We start from the raw sequence: 23087 nt of genomic DNA on the forward strand, positions 1-23087 counted from the left end.
ATTAATTGCACTGACAAAGGAAGTTTCAAAAAAGCTCAGCGGAGACTTTGTTCTCTGGTTAAGTCTTTTTTTGTTGTTTTTTTGTTTTTGTTTTTGAGACAGGGTTTCTCTGTGTAGCCCTGGCTGTCCTGGAACTCACTTTGTAGACCAGGCTGGCCTCGAACTCAAATTCGCCTGCCTCTGCCTCCCGAGCTCTGGGATTAAAGGCGTTCTGGTTAAGTCTTATGAAGAGAAGTTTGAACAAGCATAGCAAGCTTAGAAAGTTAAAATATAAAATATATGGTTCGAGTATTAAAGGAGTACCAGGAACTGAAATGGAGCAAAATCGGTGTTCTAGGAGATAACAGATTAAGGAAGTGGGATCTTGGAGCAAGATCCTACCCAGCTAAATTTAGATCCAGGCATGGTGTTATACACTTTTAATCCCAGGAGACAGGCATGCCAATCTACAGAGCAAGACCCAGGATAGCCAAGCTTAGGCAGAGAAGGATTTGGAAAACAGAAATCCAGTGACAATGTAATAGTACAAGGGGGTCATGTTCTAATTCCTGCAAGCAGCAGAACTCGGCAGCTTCAGCCATGTGGCTCTGGCTCTAGAATTAAGAATGGAAAGAACTACTGGGACAATTGATGCTGGTTAGCTGGAGCTAAGGAATTAGCAGTGATTAGGAAGAGACCAGCATCACTGAGGTGAAATCTTCTGGGAACTGTTTTCTGGAAGCACAAAGAAGCTGTGTTCCAGAGATAGCCAAGGTTGTACCTCATGCTGCAGCTGGACTTGGTAATGTGTAAGAATCACCCAGGTGGTACTGGTTTTGAAGGCATGAAGGTGTCATGAAGAACAGCTGAGGCTTGGCACTGTGAGAGGTCATGGAAGGCCATTGGAGAAGGTATAGCCTCAGCTGTAGTTGATGGGCCAGGACTAAAGGGGTTGTGCAAGGATTTGAGGCTTGGCACCATGAAGAGAGCCTATGATAGGCTATTGGTGAAGCCTAGTTGGAGTGGAACACCCCAGTGTATTGGAGATGTCAGTATCATGGGATGATCACCAAGAACAGCAGCTATAGTGGAGTGGATCAACCTGAGCTTAGAGTGCTACAGAGGGCAGAGCTGGAGAAGTGATGCCAGCCCTTAGGAGGAGTCCAAAAGATCAAGTGGAATCCCAGACACGGAAACAAGAAGCTGTAACATTGAAATTGCCTTGGAGACTCAAAGATGTTAAAGATGCCAGAGCCATGGGATACATGCTGAGGAAAGCTGCTAACGGAATGGAACCAGCCCAGGAGAAAGCAGTTTGTTGCAGTCAACAAAGATGAAAACGGAGTGGAGATCTGAAGACTGCTTTGACATCAGCCATGGAGATGCAGAGTTTGGACTTGGACTTTGCCCAGCTGGTTTCCTACCTTGCTTTGGGGATTACAGTTAATTAGTTGGATGAATCTCAGAAAAGACCTTGAACTGTGGACTTTTAACATGTTGAGACTGCTATAGACTATGAGAACTTTGAAAGTTGGACTAAATGCATTTTGCATTACGCTATGTTTAAGTATGGCCCCCATAGGCTCATGTTTTTGAACAAGTCTATGAGGGCCAGGGAGTAGAATGTTATGGTTTGTATATTCTTGGACCAGGGAGTGGCACCATTTGGAGGTGTGACCTGGTTGGAATAGGTGTGTCACTGTGGGTGTGGGCTTAAGACTCTCACCCTAGTTGCCTGGAAGTCAGTCTTCCACTAGTAGCCTTTGGATGAAGACATAGAACTCTCAGCTCTACCTGTGCCATGCTTGCCTGGATACTGCCATGCTCCCACCTTGATGATAATGGACGAACCTCTGAACCTGTAAGCCAGCCCCAATTAAATGTTGCTTTTTTTTATAAGACTTGCGTTGGTCATGGTGTCTGTTCACAGCAGTAAAACCCTAACTAAGACACTAAGACAGAAGTCATGGAAAAGGGTAGCTGATAGCTGAGTTTAACGTGCCCCACACCTGTAGGGAAGAGACCCCTGACAGGTGACATGGAATAGGACTCCTGGAAAGACCTGTTCCCAAGTGACCACTTGGTTCTCAGCTGAATGTTCTACCCCAGGTACGGACTGGGTTGCAATCCTGGCAAAGGGAACATCCTCTCCCTGAATGGCACCTAAGTGGCAGATACTGTGTTTCAATGAGATGGGTTTCAGAACAAACTGCATGTTGGTCAGATGAAAGTAGGAGGGAGGACAGGCTCTGCAGGGCCATTTCTAGTCACAAATGGTGAACTGCAGAAACACATCTCAGAGTTTCAGATCCACCTAGTCCTTCTCCATGAAGTTACTGTTTTCTTATCCTCCTCAGTGTTAGCACCTGGGTGGAAATCAGTGGAAGTACTGACCTGGTGGAGCCTCAGGGCCTTCACAGCCAAATTCCTGGAATCTACATGTCATGAAGAGACAGCCCACCTCTGTGATTGGATCATGTCTTTCTCGTTCTCTGGAAGACATATCTTTCAGCCATATGTGGATTGCTTTAAGACCCTTCTCGTGGAAGCTCTTATTGGCTAAAGACAACAAGTCTGGAATAGTCAGAGTGAGGGCTGCTATTTTTATTATCTGTTTGCTTTGAGACAGAATCTTGTATAGCCTATGCTGCCTTGAACTCTATATAACTGAGGGTGACCTTGAACTTCTGTTCTGATTCCCCACCTCTATATCCAGAGTGTGAAGTGCAGGCATGCGCCTCTATGCCTGATTTGTATGGTGACAGGGTAGGCCTCCTATGTGCTAAAAGCAGGTCTTCTACCAACTAGGCCAAAGCCTTAGTGTGTCCAATGAGTGTGTTGCTTCTCCCTCATGCTTTTCAACTGAGTATCACCTTTAAAAGGCTAAAAAATTTCACATGTCTAATATGAAGCAAGAGTTTTGGGTTGCCTGATTCCATCAAGGGTCAAATGGAAATACTAGTGTCACATGACAGCAGGGGAAGAAAAACTCAGGAAGTAACAAACACACTCTTGGGAAGTTCCTGAAACTCAGGAGAGCCTCTCCCCAAGGTTACATCAGCACTGGCAACTGCTGGAGGATCAGCCCGCTGCCTCCAGGTTGTCCAGGGAAGTGAAGACACACAGCTCCTGTGAGTCATCACCCATGCTGGCGTCAGAACTCAGGTATGCAGCTGCCTTTGACTCATCCATGTTTCAGTAAGCAACCCAAAACATTTAGGTTCACTAAGCTAATCAGCGCCCTGTCTGGGGGAGCAGACATTTGTTCACATCTCTCCAAAAAAAGTAACATAACAAAGCCCCTCACATTACATTTTGGCAAAGACTCTAGTTGTATTGTTCCAGTCCTGAGAGCTTGAGAGAGGCTGGATTCAAAATCAATGGAATTATTTGATGGAAGGAACCTGAAGGCATAGCACTCAGGCTGTAACAAGATTTCTGCCCACCATTATCTAGGACTATAGTTAAAGTGAGTGGCAAGTGGAATAGAAGGATGTGATCTGACTCAAACTCAAGGCAAAGAGACAGCTACCTGGGACAGTTGTAGACTTTTAAAATCTCAAAACCAACCCCTAGTGACACATTTCATCAGATGAGGCCACACCTCCTAATCCTTCCCAAACAGTTCCACTAACTAGGGTCACACATTCAAGCACAAGGGGCCATTCTCATTCAAACCACCATAACAACTGAACCATAAAGAAAGTTTTACAGTTAAAAACCAGCTGGGAGAAAGCTGGACCCATCTCTAGCCCTGAGGCACAACTCTGAAAGTGAGTATCCTTTGATGGTAAAGTGATAAGAGCAAAAGCCCCAGGAGAGAAGTGAATCACAGACATGCCAAAAATCTCAGCACAGCATAGCAAAGGCCCTATTTAAGTGGACTCAGACTACTGTCAACAGCAAAGGGACTTCAGTGGAGGAGATAGAAGCTGACTGTGTACAATCCTGGAAGGCTGCTGGGAAGGGAAGTCAATCTGATGGTTCTGCAGCAGGTCCACCATCACTACCACCAACATGTGCTTACTAAGACCCACAAGAATAGAGGCCAAAGAAGGGAAGCAAAGAAGCAGCCCTCACACAATGCTTGCTGGGAAGCTGAAGGAGAGATTAATTGGTCCATGAACACTTATAGAGACCACAGAAGAAAAGAAGGCAATGAATCAACACCCAGAGCCCACACAGACACCAGCACATCACTGTGGAAACAGCTTAGCAGGAAACAGAGAAGGATACAGACAGGTGATTCACAGAGAAGACTTAATGGGATGAGCATGCAAAAAACATGCCACCTCACTGGTATTCCAAGTCAGAGGAGGGACGCAGCTGGGTGAATGGCTGGCCAACTGACTGATGACACATATACTCTCCATAGGAATAAATAACAAAATGCTGACAGGGTGTAGGAGACAGTACAATAGCAGCATCTTACATCTGCATGGGTGCCACTTCTCAAAAATCCCACTTCTGGGGAAACTCCTACAGAAACTAACACACAGCTCCACAAGTAAATATTTACCAAATGTTCATTGTAGCAGTGTATATGTAGAGAAATTAAAAATATTCCAAATGTCCCCTCAAGCAGAGAAAGGTGATCTCAACATTAGGATTCTGCAATTTTTGAGACACGCCCCCCATCCCCCAAGAAACAGATAAGATCCACAGTCAAGTTTTAATGCTATTACAAAGAAAACTACATGTCACATTACAGCATGCATTGTTCATGCACATAGACATGTCAGCATAAAACACTAGTGCAGACTGCTATGTGGCTTACACAGGGTATCACCATGGATCCTCTCTCCACTGAACACAATGCATGGAGCAGCTACTGAGACCATGATTGGTGAGCAGCACATGAGCTGAGGAAATGGAAGCAGAGCATGAAGGACCAAACCACCAGCTCCCATTGGCCTGCACTCAGACTGCACAGAAGGCTCTCTCTGTCTGAGTAGAAGAAAGGGGGATTCTTCTGGTAGCCACAGTAATAGTAGGAGCCTCAGGCAATTCAGATGCTGCAGAAGGGGATGTTTCCCCACCTTGAAGGACCTTGGTAGCTGCAGGCAGTTAAGCAGCAGCCACAGTAATACTCTAGACCACACCAAGCCTCTGCATTCCAGCTGGGGAACACCAGAGCACTAAGAGCACTATGGAGAGTCAGCAGTTCAGGAAGGGACCTCAGAGAGATACTTCTAAATTCCCAGTCTCACCTCATCATACACAGCATAGTCTCTGGGCCGCTAACCAGCCCCTGTGTGGCACCAGAAGACACACAGGGCAGTTCCACTGGCCTGGGAAACAGCAGGTTGAAACATTACAGACATGGGGCTGATACTGAAACAACATGTGACTTGTGGCTCAAATCCAATGCACTGTTGAATCTTCCAAAGGCTTTAAACATGAGGCTTCTGACATATCTCAAATGCCCAGGATGCATCCAAAATTATTCAGCATACAAAGAGAAAAAGAAAATCTCACTTCATGGGAAAATATAAGAGACGCCAAGGCCAAGATGGCACAGAGGCTGGAAGTATCTGCCACAGAGATTTAAGGGGCTCCTGAACTAAGTAAGAGAAACCTGTAATACATAGGCATACAGTCGGAAAAACACACCACAGGAAGAACACTAATAACCCCCAAAGCGTTCTGCCATGGGTCTATATGTTAGCACAGGAATGTTTGCTGTGAAAAGCACTAGATTCCATTTCCAGCACTGTCCCCCCAAAAAGGAAAAAAGACTTCCCGTCCTATTCCCCAAGACTATATATACATCATACTCTGATAAAGTTAAATTACATGGCAAAGGAGGTTCTGCAGATGCAATCACAGTTACTAATCAGCAGGCACTGAGCTGATTAAACAGGTTTATCCAATATGTCTAATCTACACACATGAGCCCACAGAGAGCAGAGCTGTCTCTCTGGCTGGGAACAACAGAACAAGTGTGATACACACTGTGATGGATAATCATGATCAGCTCAACCGGATTTAGAATTAACATGGAAAGGCAACTCTGAGGGTGTTTCCAGAAGGTTTGGAAGGAAGACTCACTCTGAATATAAGCGGTACCACTCTATGGTCTGGGGTCCTGGACTGAATAAGGGGATAGAGTGGGCTGGTGAGATGGTATAACAGGTAAATAGTTCCCACCAAGACTGACTGGCCTAAGCTGGGCAATGCTGGCGCACGCCTTTAATCCCAGCACTTGGGAGGCAGAGGCAGGCAGATTTCTGAGTTCAAGGCCAGCCTGGTCTACAGAGTGAATTTCAGGACAGCCAGGGCTACACAGAGAAACCCTATCTCGAAAAACAAAACAAAATAAAATAAAAAAGACTGACTGGTCTGTGTTGAACTCTTGGAGCCCACATAGCAGAGAGAACTGATGTCCATTAGTCATCCTCTAAGCTCCATGTGCATGCTATACCGCGCACACAAATTCATGAGGAGCACACACGTGCACACACATAAAGAAGGAGTTAAAAATACTTTTCAAAAGGAGAAACCCAGCTGAGTGTCAGAATTTTCCCTGTTTCCTGAGCATGGAAGCCATGTGACCAGCTGCCTCACACTCCTGCCACAATGCCTTCCCTGGACGAGGGACTGACCGCACCCTTAAAGTGTGAGCATAAACAACGCCTTCCTTCTTTAAACTGCTTGTGTCACAGCAACCAGAAAAGAAACTAATACAGATGCCAATTCTGAGAAGCACTGTGGCATGACAGTGGGGCCATGTGAGGAAGAGCAGTCAGCCCTGGACAGGATTCAGCTGGCCTGCTACTCAGCCGGTAGACTACAACAGGAAAGCAGATTCTTCAGAGCCTCCTCCAAGGACCCAGCTGAGCACCACGCAGCACCCAGCACCCAGCACCCAGCACCCAGCAACCAGCAGAGGACCTGGTCAAGCCAACTCAGACACTGACCTACAAACAAAACTGAGATAGTAAGTGGAAGTCTGGCCTGATTTGTTACAATGATTAAAGTTTATACTGCCCATAGCACACACCTACTGAAGCTCATCCTGGGGCCACTAGTAACACAGCCCTGAAATATTTAGGGTTCACTAAGGGGTAAATATTCCTTTTCTTGATTTATGGGTTTTTTTCTGAAATACTATTTGACCCAACAGCCAGCAGGCTAAAGCAGGAGGAACATGAGTTCAAGGCCAGCTTGTGCTACACATTAGCCCTCTCTCAATTAAAATTAGATAAAATATCATCTGAAGAGATACTACATTCCTTAAGTCCTGCCTCCTGGTTTGTTAGAACTGCTGGATCAACTGTTTACGGATGCTCCATCAGCACATTCCAAGCGCTGTGCAAGTTGAGAGACTGAGCTGTTCTCTACTTACACTTTGAGTTTGGTGCACTGGCCAGGCTTTAAGTCCCCCAGCAGCTGCAACATGGTGTCCAGGAGCACCCGGCTGGAATTCACCAAGAATTCACGACCACACGCAATGGCGGCAACATCTGCAGAAGACAGAACAAAGCATCACGATTGCAGGCGCAGCCCAGAGCACACAGTGGCAGACGAAGAGGAACAGCTCCATGCGCGTATCACCACACATGCACGCACACATCATGGCATCAACATACCTGCACTTTCACTCTATTTCTGCCGCTGTCTCTCACACACACGGTGCTGATGGGGACAGTGCTGCTGCTGATGGTGACGGTGGTGATTTTTTTTCCTAAGAAATCATGGGTGCTTCACATTCTGGAAAATCCTACTTAGAAAGTATACTCCTTGACTTTCTCTTTACAGATCCAAGGAGAGCAAGTAACCAATAAGCACTGAACCACAGTGCTGCTTGCAGAGTTCACATGGTACTGAGTGAGGACCTGACAAGGGTCAGAGCAACTACACATCAGGAAGTCATGCCATAACCGTGGGAGGAAGCACGTGGACCTGGGTGTCTGCAGCCCCATGCCCCAGAAAACCAGACCAATAGCTACCTGGTCCAAGAAGAACGCGGAGCTGACGACTGGTCTTGCTGGGGGATCAGGCATGGACTAATGACTTTTAACTATGACATGAAATGGGAATCATACGGCATCAAAGGTAGAACATGAAACCTGAACCTCAACATTCTCCTGAACGTTCTACCTGACTGTGATCAGTAAACACATCTTTTCATACCCTCAGACTCTGCAAGTGAGCATGGAACCAGACCAGTCACTGGCCCCATGACTGGTACAGCCAGGACTGGCCACCCTACCAGTATTCACACAGAGCTATAAGGACTCATCAGTAAGTCCAGCACACAATGCACCTCTCTATAGAGTCTTCTGTCAGGACTAAGAAGGAGGCATGATGCAAAATGATGAAGGTAAGTAACCAAGGAGGCTAAAATGGAAGGGGATGGGGCAGCAGCAGCCTGCCTGCCTCCCCTTGGCTAACAAAATCTATCCTAGGGAGGGATACAGGTCAGTGGAATATCTCATCTGCTTACAGTACTGACTCCATCAACTGTAGTTAGTTCTGTTCTGATCTCCTCACACACTCTGCAACACACACATGCACACATACATATAATAGAGAATTATAGACACACTCGGTGGGTGCTGCAGAGATGGCTTGGTAGTTCAGAGCACTTGTTGCTCTTGCAACTCTTTCAGCATTATCTACTGAAAATCCTAACGGTGGATGGTGTGGAGTCCCCACAAACAAGAAACAAAATCTTTATCTGCATGTCATGGTAGTACTGTGGTGGGGTGAATAAGAATGGCCCCAGTGGGCTCATACATGTGAATGTTCAGTCATCAGGAATGGCACTACTTCAGAAGGATTAATAGGATTAGGAGGTGTGGCTTTGTTGGAGGAAGTGTCACTAGGGGTGGGCTTTGAGGTTCTTTTCCTTCCTTCCTCTCTCTTTCCTCCCTCCCCCATCCTCTGCCTGTGGATCAGGATGTAGCTCTCTGCTACTGCTCCAGCCCCATCCATGTTGCCATGGTCTCTGCAATGGACTAATCCTCTAAAGCTGTAAGCCAGCCCCAATTAAATGCTTTCTTTTTAAGAGTTGCCTTAGTCATGGTGTCTCTTCACAGCAGTAGAACAGTGACTAAGACAAGTACCTAACCTAACCCCACGACAGCCCTCTCTGCAACCTTCCTGCAGCCAAACTCTCCCCAGAACAGAGAGCAGCACATCTGGATTTCCAGAGTCTCATCCATAAAGGTGAAGCTCTGATCTGCCTTCATCTGCAAAGCCAACTCCCACGTCTTAAACTGAAATACACATACCCACTGAGGACACATGCAGCCCTGTGCAGTGTTACTGTGTACAGTCCATACCTGATCCTTCACAGTATACTGACTATGTGACTGCCTCACTGTCCCAGCTAAAGAAAAACACAAGCTTCTAATAAAAACTCCAATCCATTGTATAGGGCCAGCTCCACTAACTGAAGAATGTTAGCAAGAAAACTCTGCAAGACAAGTAGGAGAGTTTTATATAAGAAACTGAGTATACGGGTGCCAATTTTTCCAAAACTTACATGATTGAGTTATATCAAAGACACCAGAGTCACACCCATTGAATAAAGAAACGAACAAGCCTTCAGTGATCTCACAGCACCATTCAGCAAGCCACCTCTTGGAACCAACCCCAGAACATGAAGTTTCTATCTGTGTGTATGAAAAGTCAGACTGTGCACCAGGGGCACGGGATAACTTTGTCTCCACAACCTCTGCAGACATTCGTTACCCTTGTCTGCTATACCCATAGAATAGAGAGTGTAGAAATATCATAAACATCCTACAGTACATGGATACCCCTCTGCACAGCATGACAACGCCAAGAGAGAATATGCTGTGCATGGCCCTCCTGAAAGATCACCACCTCTCAGAGCCGCCTCCACTGCAGGAACCCCAGCCTGTTGCAGAACAGTTGCGGGGGAGGAAGTAATTAAAGATGGAGAGGGAGAAGAAAGGGGGTGAAATAACAGCAAAAATATCTGAAAGGTCATAAAGAATGATACTAGTATCAGTTTACCTAAACATATGCATACACAGCCAACCCCAGTTACATGCTTTCTTTTATAAGAGTTGCTGTGGTAGGGCTGGAGAGATGGCTCAGTGGTTAAGAGCACCGACTGCTCTTCCGAAGGTCCTGAGTTCAAATCCCAGCAACCACATGGTGGCTCACAACCATCCATAATGAGATCTGATGCCCTCTTCTGGTGCATTTGAAGACAGATACAGTGTACTTAGATATAATATTAAATAAATCTTTAAAAAAAACGGCTCCATTCTTCCCCAGGGAAGGGAAGGAGTCTTCTAAAACATCACAGCTTTTCTTGAATACATCAGAAACCTAAGGCTGGCTGTGAAGTGCCTAAGGAAAGAGACTGGGACTTACAGGTAGAGACATGGGACAAGCATTCTCAACCCGGCGCAGATGCTCAAGGCCCTGTCAGCCAATCCCAACAAAGAAGAGCGAATGTTTACCAAGCCAGCCCAGCTGCTGTGGAAGGCTGATTATGGAAGGCTACAGCTTCACATCCTATCTGGGATATTCACTGCCACATGGTTTTATTCAAACTCCCAGAACTTCAAAAAGATGAAAAGCAACCGGGAGAGTGTTTGCTGTGTGCAAGACTGGAAGATCAGTTTGGTAGCAAAACAATAAATAGCAACCAAACAAACCTGGGTTTCCTTTAGATCAGTTACTTCTAAGTGATAGTGACCATAAGCCCTTGGGGTGCTTTCCTATACTATATACACCTGACACCTCTCCCAGCTTACTGAGATAGACTCCAGTGTGAACATTGTCCTTCAGACACACACGCGCGCACACACCCCTGTAATTACCAACCCTGATATACAGCGCTGTATCTGAAAAGTTACCTACTTGTTACAATTCCAGCCAGTGCAAAGACAAATTGATTTTCATCAGAATCAACCTCCTTGACATCCCCATCCAATGACTTCACAAAACTCTCCATCGTCTGGCCAGTTATGTTGAAAAACTTCAATGCTTTGTCCTGAAAGATAAAAAAGATAGAACTGTCACATCTTTCCAAAGAATCCTGGGTAACAACACCAGAACGGGCAAGCTATATAGAAGAGAAACAGGGTGTAATTACAGAAGCAATCATAGAGAAGCCTGTGCCACCATTCAACCAGGAAGGGACACAGTCGATGCTGACAGTCATACCTGGCCACAGCAGCAGAATAAGTGACTTTTGAGTGTTCACCCCTTAAGGAGACATCTGCATTAACCCCATACACCCAGGCTCGGGGAACATCACAGAAGACTGCATGGAAAGAATGCTGGACTTGGAGGATAAAAGGAGTGCTGCAAATGCTGTTCCCTGGCCATGACAGGACCACTGCACTTGTGACTCCCGGCAGCTGTGCTACCTGCACAAAGCAAGCCAGTCCACAGTGCACGGAGACAGAGGAGAGATGGGCTTATGAGGTACTGTGCCTCACAGAGGAGTGACTGACAATTTATGGCTGCTGGAGTCGGTGCTCTTCAGGACTGTGGGCACTGGTAGGCCCATGCTCTAGTGGATGGCCCTACACCCAGCCATACGCAGGCAGCACTAATGGCCTTAGTGACATATAGATAAAAAAAGGAAGTGGGCATAGGAAGTTGAAGGGGACGTGGGTTATGTGACTGAGATACACTGTGCATGCATATGTGTGTATGTGTGTATAAAACTGTCAAGATTTACTTAAAACCAGGGCACATTTTAGAATGCAAAAACAGAAAAGCAAACCTTCGAGAACATCACAAAGGAGCGCCTTGGGTGGCAGGATAGTCTGAGAGTGGGGATGAGCTCCCAGCTCTGCAAGGTTTCTAAGAACTCAGCGAACCACTTAAGTCCAGTGGGAAAACTACAACATGGAAATCATCTTTATTTTTAAGGCAAAGTCTCATGCAGTCCTGAATATTACACTTTAGTAAAGCTCAACAAACGTTTAAAGGACACTTAAGACCTTCCTTGGGGTCCCTTAAGACCTACCACTGTGTGTGTCCTCTAAGAGGTGACTAATGTATCTCTGGATTTCTGCCAGATACCTTCCTCTCCACTTCTATTCCTTCCCCCAGAATCAGACGCACCCAGTGTGTGCTGGTGCTTTCTTCCCTCAGCTGTCACCTCACCCTGACACCACACCTGTTTACTCACACAGCTCCCACATGCCTCCTCCCTCCCCATCTGCCCTGCAGAGTGCTGCAGCCTCACCCCTAACCCTCACTCGCTCATCATCATGTTAATTTCCTATATTTATCCATGTCCTATCACTCCTTCATTCAAAGCACTTGCCCGCTGCTTCAGGATAGGAGCCCTCCACTAGGTCATATGATCTCCCTCCCCTCTATCCAAAAGGAAGACATACTTCTCACTCCTACCTTTTTTGTCTTGTTTGGTTTTTTTGAAACAGAGTTTCTCCATGTAGCCCTGCTATCCTAGGCTTGCTCTGTAGAGCAGACTAGTCTCAAACTCAGAGATCCTCCGCCTCTTCCTCCTGGGTGCTGGGATTAAAGGTCTGTGCTACCATTCCCTTCGGGCCACTCTATACCGTTGTTTTGACTGCTTCTTAAAGTATCCTTACCACTTCTGCCATTCTTATCTACTCATCAAGGACAATTTCAAATTCTTCTCCTTATGGGAAATCCCTAACATACATACATATAATACAATATACTAGGTTACATAAATATGTCAAATAATACAACCTGTTTAATTTCTGTCTTACCCATGAGGTAAAACACACATGAGCACTATGAATGCCATTAGATCTCTATGCATACATTAAGTGGTTAATATACAAAAACTCTTCTTGGTTACTGGGACAGAACATGGTACTTAATTTCACACATCCCCAGAGCACCAGGTGACACACTGAACACAGCAGGCATCTGGTCACCATCTGGTGAATGAACTTGCAAGTCTGCAGCATGGCAGGCCTCAACAGTCAATGTCACAGCAGACACACTGCCTCTTCTAGTCACAGGCACATTCAACAGTGCTAGACAACTTACTCCTCCTAGAATGGTTTTGACGACCTCCTCGCTGCTGGAAACCCCCCAGAGGAGGGTACAGGTGACAGCTCCCATTTGTGTGCAATACTCTGCCTGCTGGAGGAGCTGCTGTTTTGCCTCATTCAGCTGCTGTCGAAGAGCCAACTTCTCCTAAATTTACAAAATATAACAAGAAAACAGATACTAGCATTCAATCTCAAAAACCTCTATCACATGTTCTTTCACAATGATATTTATTAAAGAGAAAGCATTCAGAATTCTAGCCCTTATGAGTCACAATTCACATCTAAACAGTTAAGTTCCAAGCTTACAGAAGAACACACGGCTGTTTTACAGCTTATGAAGGATAACTGCAAAAAGCTAAATTCATCCATTTAAGTAAAGAGAAAACTAGAGGTGGCTTGGGTCCCAAGTGATAACTCCCTAGCAGAGCTGCTAGAGTCTGCAGTGACCTAACACAGGCTGCACTGCACAGCAGAGCTGCTAGAGTCTGCAGTGACCTAACACATAGCCTACAGTACACAGCAGAGCTGCTAGAGTCTGCAGTGACCTAACACACAGCCTACAGTACACAGCAGAGCTGCTAGAGTCTGCAGTGACCTAATACACCCTGCACTGCACAGCATTTCTACTCAGGGAGCCTGTTGCAGCCAAAGATTCACTCAACTGGAGGAGTTTAGAAAAAGAATTATAAGAAGTCCTCTTCTAGGCCAATGTTTCTCAGCCTGTGGGTTGCAATCCCTTTGGGGGCCAACTGACTCTTTCACAGGGGTCAACAAGAACTATCAGAAAACAGAAATATTTACATAATGAGTCATAACAGTAGCAAAATTATAGTTATGAAGTAACAACAAAAATAAATTTATGGCTGTGGATCACCACAACACTGAAGAACTATATTAAAGGGTGCAGCATTAGGAAGGCTGAGAACTCATGATGTTCTAGTCAAACATGAGAGGGTCATCACAGGGGCTGGAAAATATTAAAAGCATGCGTGGCTGTGAAATGGCATCAGCATCAAACACCAGACCTAAGCTGTGAAGGTGGGTACCAGAGACATGCTCAGACCCAGCACACGGATAACAAGACCATGGAGGCCAGGGAAGGTTCCCTGCCCTTCCTCCAGAGCACCTGAGACAGCTGCAGCTGGGCCAGACTCTCACAGGGTCACGAAGGCAAGAAGAGAACCATTCTCCTGGTGACCCTCACGGCTGCACATCCCAAGGAGTTCTCACCCTCCCTAGGGATCGAGTTTCTCTGGTGCTAAAACTCCCTTTAAGGAGACAGCACTTCCTGGGAGATGAGCAGGGATGGGCATATCCCTCAGCTGTAGAGCACCTGCCTATCATACACGAGGCCCTGGGTTCTACCCCCAGCACCACCAAGGAGGGAGAAATAAACCAAAAATCATAAAAACTTAGGTAAATTCATTTATAGTAAACAGAATTAGCTCAACCACAATTTAAATTATACTAGATGGTTGAGGGTTGTTTTTTTTTTTTCTTTTAAAGAAGTCAATACTTAATAATAAGGTGTTTTTGTCTAGAGTTTCAAGAGAATTGAGGGTGGAACTGGAGAGATGGCTCAGTGGTTAGGAGTACTGACTGCTCTTACAGAGGATGTAGGTTCAATTCCCAGTACCCATTGTAGCTAACAATGCCTGCACCTCTAATTCCAGGGGTTCTGACACCCTGTTTTGGCCTCCATGAGTACCAGGTACACGTAGTACACATAAATACATGCAGGCAAAATACCCACACATATATAATTAACAAAAATTCTAAGACTCTAAACTATGTGTTTCTCATGTCTCAGACTCTAACCTGTTAATGTCAAGTGTCCTCCAAAATGCCCTGTCCTGGGGTCAGCCCTTTCCCCCCAGCTCTGTTACTGGGGTAAAGAAAAACAGCAAGTAGCTAAGGGGATTAAAAAACATTGTGTCCTTGAGAACAGCCAGAAGGTGAAGCCTTTCCAACAGAGATTATTATTGTTGACCCACGGTCTAATATGTCTGCAGTGGGAGCTGGATGGCGAGCCTCCCAACCAGTAGTACTAGTTAGCTGCTTCTTCCCCGGTCCGGTTCCTCTGAGAGCTGAAGCCTCCACTGGCTGATGTTCCCTTTGTCTGCTCTCCATCAGGCTACACCAGTCATGTTTGATGATGTTATCTATTACTTGCTATTTGTTCTTTCCCTTTTGGTTGCTCCATACCCAATAAACCCATTTATCTGAAACTGCAAGTACAGAACTTTCAAATATATCACAACAAGACCCTGATCCATTAAAGTAAGGTAACCCTCAATCTTCCAACTTCAACCAGGCATGGCAGTACACATGTAGTCCTCACACTCAGCAGTCAAAGGGCAGAACCGAGGAAGCAAGATTCTGTCAAGGGGTGAAGGAGGGAGGCCACAGGTTGAGAAAAACTGCATCCAAAATCTATCAGGCCTGCCACACACGCCTTAGAGGTTCCAGATCCACTGACTCAGCCAACAGAGGCCTGAAGCTACCCTAGCAGACATTTTTGTAGGTGCTACCAGTTAAACTCTGTACCTCACACTCACACAGCCAGCTCTTTACCCAATAAGCCATCTCCCCAGCCCGATCGGGTACAGTAACAATTATACAGCATTTACATTGAATTAGAAAGCACAAATAACGTAATTAAGGCATTTATGTGTGGGCTGCATGCAAATACTGAACTTGTTCACAGAAGGGTCCTGAACACCCTAGGCCTATCCACAAGAGGTCCTGGAACTGATTCCCCAAGATACTGAGGGACAACTGTACCTGAAAGAGGACAAACAATCCAATCAAACATGGAAGAAGTGTTGGGTTCTATGAATACTACAGTGTGCAGTGGGAGAAAAACATCATTAGTCTTCCTCGGTTGCAACCCCTGAAGCTACAGTAATGACTAGCCTGGCAAGATAGACCCACTAAGCTGGGCAGTGATGGTGCGCACCTTTATTACTAGCACTCAGGAGGCAGAAGCAGGTGGGTTTCTGAGTTCGAAGCCAGCCCGGTCTACAAAGTGAGTTCTAGGACAGCCAGGGCTATACAGAGAAACCCTGTCTCGAAAAACCAAAAAAAAAAAAAAAAAAAAATAGACCCACTAGTGTATGATGGCATAAATGCAATGGAGGAAACCACCTGCCCCTAAATTCTTATCTTTTTTTTTCCCAGTTTGTTTGAAAGGGACTGCTTTCCCTCATTGTCTGTCATGTACAAACTAGTGTCTGTAGCTGTGGCAGCAGGAGTGACCTGCCGCCAGCCCTGCCCAGGCTATCTGAAGCACACTCCCTCCCACTGCACACTTACTGACGATTACAGCCATTCTTTTCAATGTCTGTGACTCCTTCCTAAAGCCAAAGCTTCTGTTGGACTGTATGGCACGCCCTGGGCATGAGGTGGGCAGGGCATCGAGGCTGCGTGCGCAGGCCGCCTCCCTCCGTGGGGCCTCAGAAGCAGGTTATTCTAACTAGCAATAGTGGTATAGTGCTGAATAAGCTATTAATGATGGAAGTTAATGACACTTTGTACAGTTCCCATATAGTCTATTCACTGAGTGATCTTTTTACATTTGGATCGGGCCTGAACCCATCCATTCAGAAAGCTTCAAATTATAGAAACAACAGTGCCCTATACGAGTGACCGATAATGCTTTCTTTGGCTACATTCTTTATTCTGCGGTAACATTGAGGCTTATAAATCAAAAGGAACTAACTTGCTGTCCTCCGGTTTATACAGAACTCACAGTATCTATGACTTTTTAAAACTATGACCTGTTAAAATGAATCTGTTTGCACAGATGCCCATATACAATGCCATGTGCTGAGAATGGTTTCAGACTTATTAAATTCAAGCTTATTTAAAAAAAAAAAAGTTACACTGCTCTTACAGATAGCCTGGGTCCCATTCGTATATAACAACAGCAATGACAACAACAACAACAACAAACTATAACTCAAGTTCCAGAGACTCTGACACTTTCTTCTGGACTCCAGAGACTCCTGCACACACATGATGCACATAAACTTACACAGGCACATACACACACAAATATAAACTTTTTCAAGTTTCTTGAGTCACTGAATGTTTCCGACAGCTTCCTTTTTAGCATGCTAGAATTAGCAACTCTTTCCTAATAAATTAAAAATAGTAAAGTAAAATATCAACAGAAAACTGGCAAGTCTCTACCCTGGCTGATTTGCTACTGGGGAAAGGTACCTGCCGTGAGATAGAAGTGCATGGAGCCAACCATGCTGGGCAATGCCCTTCATTCCAGCACTTGGAGGCTGGCTGAGACGGGAAAATCAAAAGTTCAATGCCAGCCCAAGCTACAAAGAGGAGAAGGCAACTCAGGCTCCAGAGCAAGACCCCATCTCAAAACAAGATAAGATAAGATAGGACAGGACAGGGACAGGGACAGGGACAGGGACAGAGACAGGGACAGGGAGACAGGGACAGGGAGACAGGGACAGGGAGACAGGGACAGGGAGACAGGGACAGGGAGACAGGGACAGGGAGACAGGGACAGGGAGACAGGGAGACAGGGACAGGGAGGCAGGGACAGGGAGGCAGGGACAGGGAGGCAGGGACAGGGAGGCAGGGACAGGGAGACAGGGACAGGACAGGGACAGGACAGGACAGGGACAGGACAGGGACAGGACAGGACAGGACAGGAGAGGAGAGGAGAGGAGAGGAGAGGAGAGGAGAGGAGAGGAGAGGAGAGGAGGAAGCACAGCTGCAGCTGCCTTTCAGTAAATGGAGTAATGGAGTGGCCAGGGTCTCGAACACTGAAAGTATTGCTGTTGTCATAGTATGCTGATACGTTGACCTTATTGGAGATGAAGGGATGTTTTAGCTTTGACTCTTTCTCTATTTCCAGTTAAGTTGAACAGTTCACTGGTTGAACAGGGATAAGCAAGCTGGCTATAATAAGGCCACTTGTCTCCTGCAGCTGTCTTTTCTGTAGCACTGTCTGTGGTCCCTGCCCAGGCCTGTACAGATCATGAGGCAGGACTGGAAGCTTATTTTAGAGCTGAGAAACCAGGAAAGAATCCAGCAACTAGGAGACTGAATTAGATTACTGCCAGTAAGTACTTCAGTATGGGTAAAAATCATTATGAAAAGACAGAAATGACTGAATCCACTATGTAAGAAAAGTGTGGCATCTAAAAGGCAAGTGTGCTGTGCAAGTGGCAATTCCTGTGCCCTGGGGGGTGGGGGGTGAGATCTCTTACGCAGGGGCTTTGCTAAAGCTGTAGTGAAGTTGGTTCCACTCCTTCAATGCAGTAACTTAGTTGGACCACTGGAAGAAGAGAGTTGGGACTGGACACCTGCTCTTGGAGTGCAGAGGCTGGCCGGGGAGGAGACCTGGCAACAGCAAAAGCTCTCAGAGCTGTGGTACAGGCACAGCTGTTGCGGTGTTTGTTTTTGAAACAGGCAGATCTCGGAGTCACTATGTAACAGAGGATGATCTTGGATTTCTGACCTTCCTGCCTCCAACTCCCAAGGGTGAGGTGTACACCACCATGCCCATTCTATACAGTGCTACAGGTCAGACCCAAGGCCTCATTCACCACCCCGCTGTAGGGGGACATGCCTGCTCACAGTGTGTCCCCCCACAAGCCTTTCAGCACTGAGCTGGTGTGTTGTTAGTCTTTCATCATTGACGAATGCCTGACAGAACAATGTAAAAGGACAAAAAAAATGTCTTTTCCATCCCAGTTTCAGGGTGTCAGTCCACAGTCAATCCGTTCCACAGCTGTAGTCAGGAAAGGACAAGACATCAGAGCAGAGTTGCTCACCGCATGGACACCAGCAAGCAGAGAGAGAGAATGGTCCCGTGCTCACTCTTTCTTGCCCTTTTAGTCTATCTGGGTTCTCAGCCTACTCTATGACACAAGCAGGATTCAGAGTAGCCGTTCCCCACTTAATCATCATTAGAAATACCCCACAAGCACAGCAGAAATGCACCTCACAAATGTCCTCAGTATTTTTCAGTCCAAGTTGACAATCAAGATTAACTGTCACAAGAACACCCTCTGTCAACCTGACACTCAAACACACCTCCTAAAACCATACCTAATTCCTGAAGATAGCAACAAGGCCATAATTAATAACACGTAACAAAACCATCCTATGTATACCCCAAAGTACTTTAGTTTGCTTCTCCAACGCCTCAATAGTTCTAGCACTGCTCAATAGGGCAAGTACGACATTTCCTGAGACTCCAGACCAACTCTCACCCATGAGCCCCTATAAGGCCAAAAAGAAAGTTTTGCATATCTCAAGTATACAGCGGAAATAAGACCTTCATTCCAAAAGGGACACAAGGAAAGGAGCGAGGAGACCAAAGCAAGCTGGGAATCAGCATGGCAAATGTAAGCTCTTACGGTTCCATGGCTGAGAGGCTCAGTGGTGTTATCTGGGTGCCAAGAGGCTGGAGGAGCCCATCCCCTACCAGGCTGACCATGCTCACTGTCTAGAGCTTTCCTTGGCAGACAGTCTGAACTTGTATCATCTTCAGCATCCTAGGCCTCTGCTCCATGTCACACCCACTGTTCTCCCAAGAACTACCTTGTACTCTTACCTCTGTCACATATCATCCAGACTCTCCAACATTCCTTGAAATCTGAGTAGAAGCCTCTATGAGCTGACTTGCATACACAACATCAGATGGAGGACAGCAAGGTCTACCACTAGCTTAAGCTGTAGTTAGGCCTCAGAGAAGACAAATTCATTGACTGCTCTAGTCCAGATCTCATCTCAACACTCCTAAGCATAGTCTTTACTTCTGTGTGTCTATAGTCATTCTGGTCTTCTGACTTCCTCCACCAGGATCATCCATAAGTTCTGCTCACAGTATTTTAACCTGTGCTGGACTGTGAGTATCTGGGTAACTGAGTAAGGTTGGAAGAATCCAAGTAGGGCATGACTATATTACAGCTGAGTAGATCAGTTCTTGCCTAACATGCACAAGGACCAAGGTTTGATCTCGAGAGCACGCTATGTAGACCAAGCTGGCTTCAAACTCACAGAAATCCTCCTGCCTCTGCCTCCTGGGTGCTGGGATTAACACCAGGTTGTACTCTCGTTTGCAGAATGAGTCTGCTCTCATTCTGCCCTAAAGGCACCTTTTCTATTGTCCAGGTACAATCGATGGTTGTAATCTCTAATGATTATCCATTTATTGGTCCCAATTTTAAGTGTAATTTTTTTCAAGCCACTTTTTAATTTTTTTCTACCCTGTTTTTCACTCTCAGTGCTCATTGTAAATCAGGCTAAAAGTGGGCAGTTAACCCCTGTGAGAGCCCGAATGCTAAACTACCTTAAATTTTCCTTTTCCAAGGGACTGGTAAGATTGTAGGAACTGCAGAACAGTAAAGTTTACAGTGAAACTGTTTCTTCTAAATATGACAGGAAAGCTATACCACTGTAGTGTCTACAAGATGGTTGCCTTAGAGAGACCTGAACAACTCCAACATCAGCTGACATACTAATGTGAATGAGGAAAGCTCACAGGGCCTACTCCTAAATGAAGAACTACAGGCAACCTACAACTGCTGAGAGAGGGAGAACTAGTTTCCCCCAGGAAAGAGACCCCCTAACTGACTATCTATGCCAATTGATCAGTCCTAGAATCAGATACATACAAGCAACAATACACAGACTCAGCAAGTTGCATTCATATATTTGTTCATTTATATACATATATATGTATGTGTGTGTGTGTGTTTGTAGAACAATGATAATTAAAGAAAAATAGGTCATGAATTTGAGAGGGAGCAGGGGTTGGAGACATGAGAAGCATAAGAAAGAAAAGAAGGGAGAGAAATTATGCAGTATTTTAATTAAAAGTAAAATTCTTCTTTCAGATTACTCAGTTACTTTTGAACTCACCCTCCCACAAAGTCTTAGAGCACAGACACAGATAGGGCAAGTTCTCTGTCATAATGGAAGTGAATGAGACAGTCCAATTCCAAGTGGAACCCTTGGTCCCACCCAAACCTCATGACAGTCTCTGCTGTGCACATCTAAGCTTCCCAGCCCCCACCACTACCCTCACCAAGCTCTACTCATAGTGCTTGAAGACTTTCTAGCTTGGATGTCCAGTTTTCCAGATTCCTCCTACAAACCAGCTCCAAAGGCTTGCACACCACATGGCCAGGTTTAGTCACAGGCACAGCCCTGCTCTCAGCACTAACTTTAACTCTGTGTGAAGCAGAGTGTTTCTATTGCTGTGACAAATACCTAGGAAAAAAAACCAAAAGGAGCAATTCATTTTGACCCACAATTTCACAGAACTCATTGTCACCTGGCTCACTGTTTGTGGTTGTCCTGGAACTCACTATATGGATTAGGCTGGCCTCCAACTCAAAGGTTTGCCTACTCTTGCCTTCCAAGTGCTGGGATTAAAGTAGGCTCTATTTTAAATGTCTACCAACTCCTTCTTGTCTACTGGTCAAAATATAGGCCAAAAATGCTTACTCTGGGACTGGAGATGGCTCAGCAGTTAAGGGCACTGACAGTTCTTCCAGAGGTCCTGAGTTCAAATCCCAGCAACCACATGGTGCCTCACAGCCCTCTACGATGGGATCTGATGACCTCCTCTGGTGTGACTGAGAGAGGGACAGTGTATTCTCATATATAAAATAAATAAATCTTTAAAAAAAAAAAGTTTATCTGAAACTAACCAGACTGCTTGCAATTTATGAGCTGATCTTAATGGAATATAGCAAAACTAAAACTTCAACTGTGTTAGTTCACACAAAACCTAATCCAGGCTTAATAATAAACCATGTTCTGTTTGCTCAGTATTAAAATCCAAGCCAACTCTACCAGTTTCTAAACCTCTACTACAGTCACAAACATTCAGAATTCCTTAGCACGTAGGCAGTATGGCCCTGGACTGGATAGTTCAGAACTCTTGTACAACAGTAATACCTGCTGATTTACCTGCCTCTGCCTCCTGAGTGCTGAGATTAAAGGCGTGCGCCATCATGTTCAGTTGAAGCAGCCTTTTAAATATAAAAATTAAAAGGAGGCTGGTGAGATGCTCACTGGGTAAAGGTACACAACCTGTGGCCACAACCCAGAACCCACATGGAGAAAAAAAGAACCAACTTCCGAACAAAGTGAAGCATACACAAGCCTGCATAATATACACAAACATTCACACCAGACACTCTCTCATGCCCAAGGACTCTAAATGTGCAAAAACAATATGCTAAAAGGAAGTAAATGATCTACCTATTAAACGGTTATAAACTCTATGAACAGTTCGCCTACCTACAAACTTACTCAAAATGCACATCTTTGAAACTACAATCTCCTGAGGGTTAACAGAGAAAATAAGAGATCAGTTGCTGCTCAGAAGCAAAAGGCAGCAAACCGACAGTATCGGGACCCAGCCCCTGCAGGCACCTTGCCCAAGAGCCTACCTTCTTCTCCCTCCCACTGTCTGCCTGTGCAGTTTCTAGCCGGGCTTTGAAGTGTTCACGGTCCATTATCAGTTGCTCTAATTCTTGTTCTTTTCTTTCCAGGTCTAGAAGAGACAGAAAATTACTTAAGACATGTGGAACCACATACAACATTCTTATAGTCCTGTGCCTAAGCTCTCTTCCAGTTTCCAAGCCATACGAGTAATCTTTTTGTTGTTGTTAGACGGGTGGGGTGGGAATAGATGCTGGAGAGTGAACCCCATGCCATGCACACTAAGCACAATGTGGTACTGAACTGCCTCCAGTCCTGAGAGAAATTCTCCTGTTCTCTTACTTTGTGATTTTAAGATCTCATTTTCTGCCAGACGGGTACTCAAGACTTCAAGAAAATGAGTTATTTAAAGTACTGAAGGCAGAGCTGGGACGCTTGACTCTCTCATGGCACAAACGTGTGTCTGTGCCATAAAAAGCAGAAGGCATCTCATGAGTGGCTGGTGCCAGCAGGAGCTGACTCACAGAGCAAGTCCCACCAACTGGCAGACTGACTCAATAGAACAACTGCAGTAGTAAACGGAGGCGGGAAGCAACAGAGATCAAGACAAGAACATGCTACAGTGAGGGGGTAGTGACGACGTAACACTTCCTCTCCACCAGCATTTAGCTTATGAGT

General features: G+C 45.6%; 1 protein-coding gene across 3 annotated transcripts in view; it reads right to left on the reverse strand.

Moving 5' to 3' along the window:
* The window catches only part of Hsf2bp (heat shock transcription factor 2 binding protein), a 90127-nt gene that overhangs the window by 55580 nt on the left and 11460 nt on the right, over positions 1–23087 (reverse strand). For all 3 annotated transcript variants that reach the window (NM_028902.1, XM_006525035.4, XM_030250120.1), the window contains exons 3-6: positions 22418–22521; positions 12970–13119; positions 10828–10960; positions 7328–7445 (exon numbers count right to left, since the gene is read on the reverse strand). In NM_028902.1, coding sequence (NP_083178.1) covers positions 7328–7445; positions 10828–10960; positions 12970–13119; positions 22418–22521 — 505 coding nt within the window. The remainder of the gene's footprint in view (positions 1–7327; positions 7446–10827; positions 10961–12969; positions 13120–22417; positions 22522–23087) is intronic.

This window comes from Mus musculus, chromosome 17 (genome assembly GCF_000001635.26).
Source record: "Mus musculus strain C57BL/6J chromosome 17, GRCm38.p6 C57BL/6J".
Classification (NCBI taxonomy): Eukaryota; Metazoa; Chordata; class Mammalia; order Rodentia; family Muridae; genus Mus; species Mus musculus.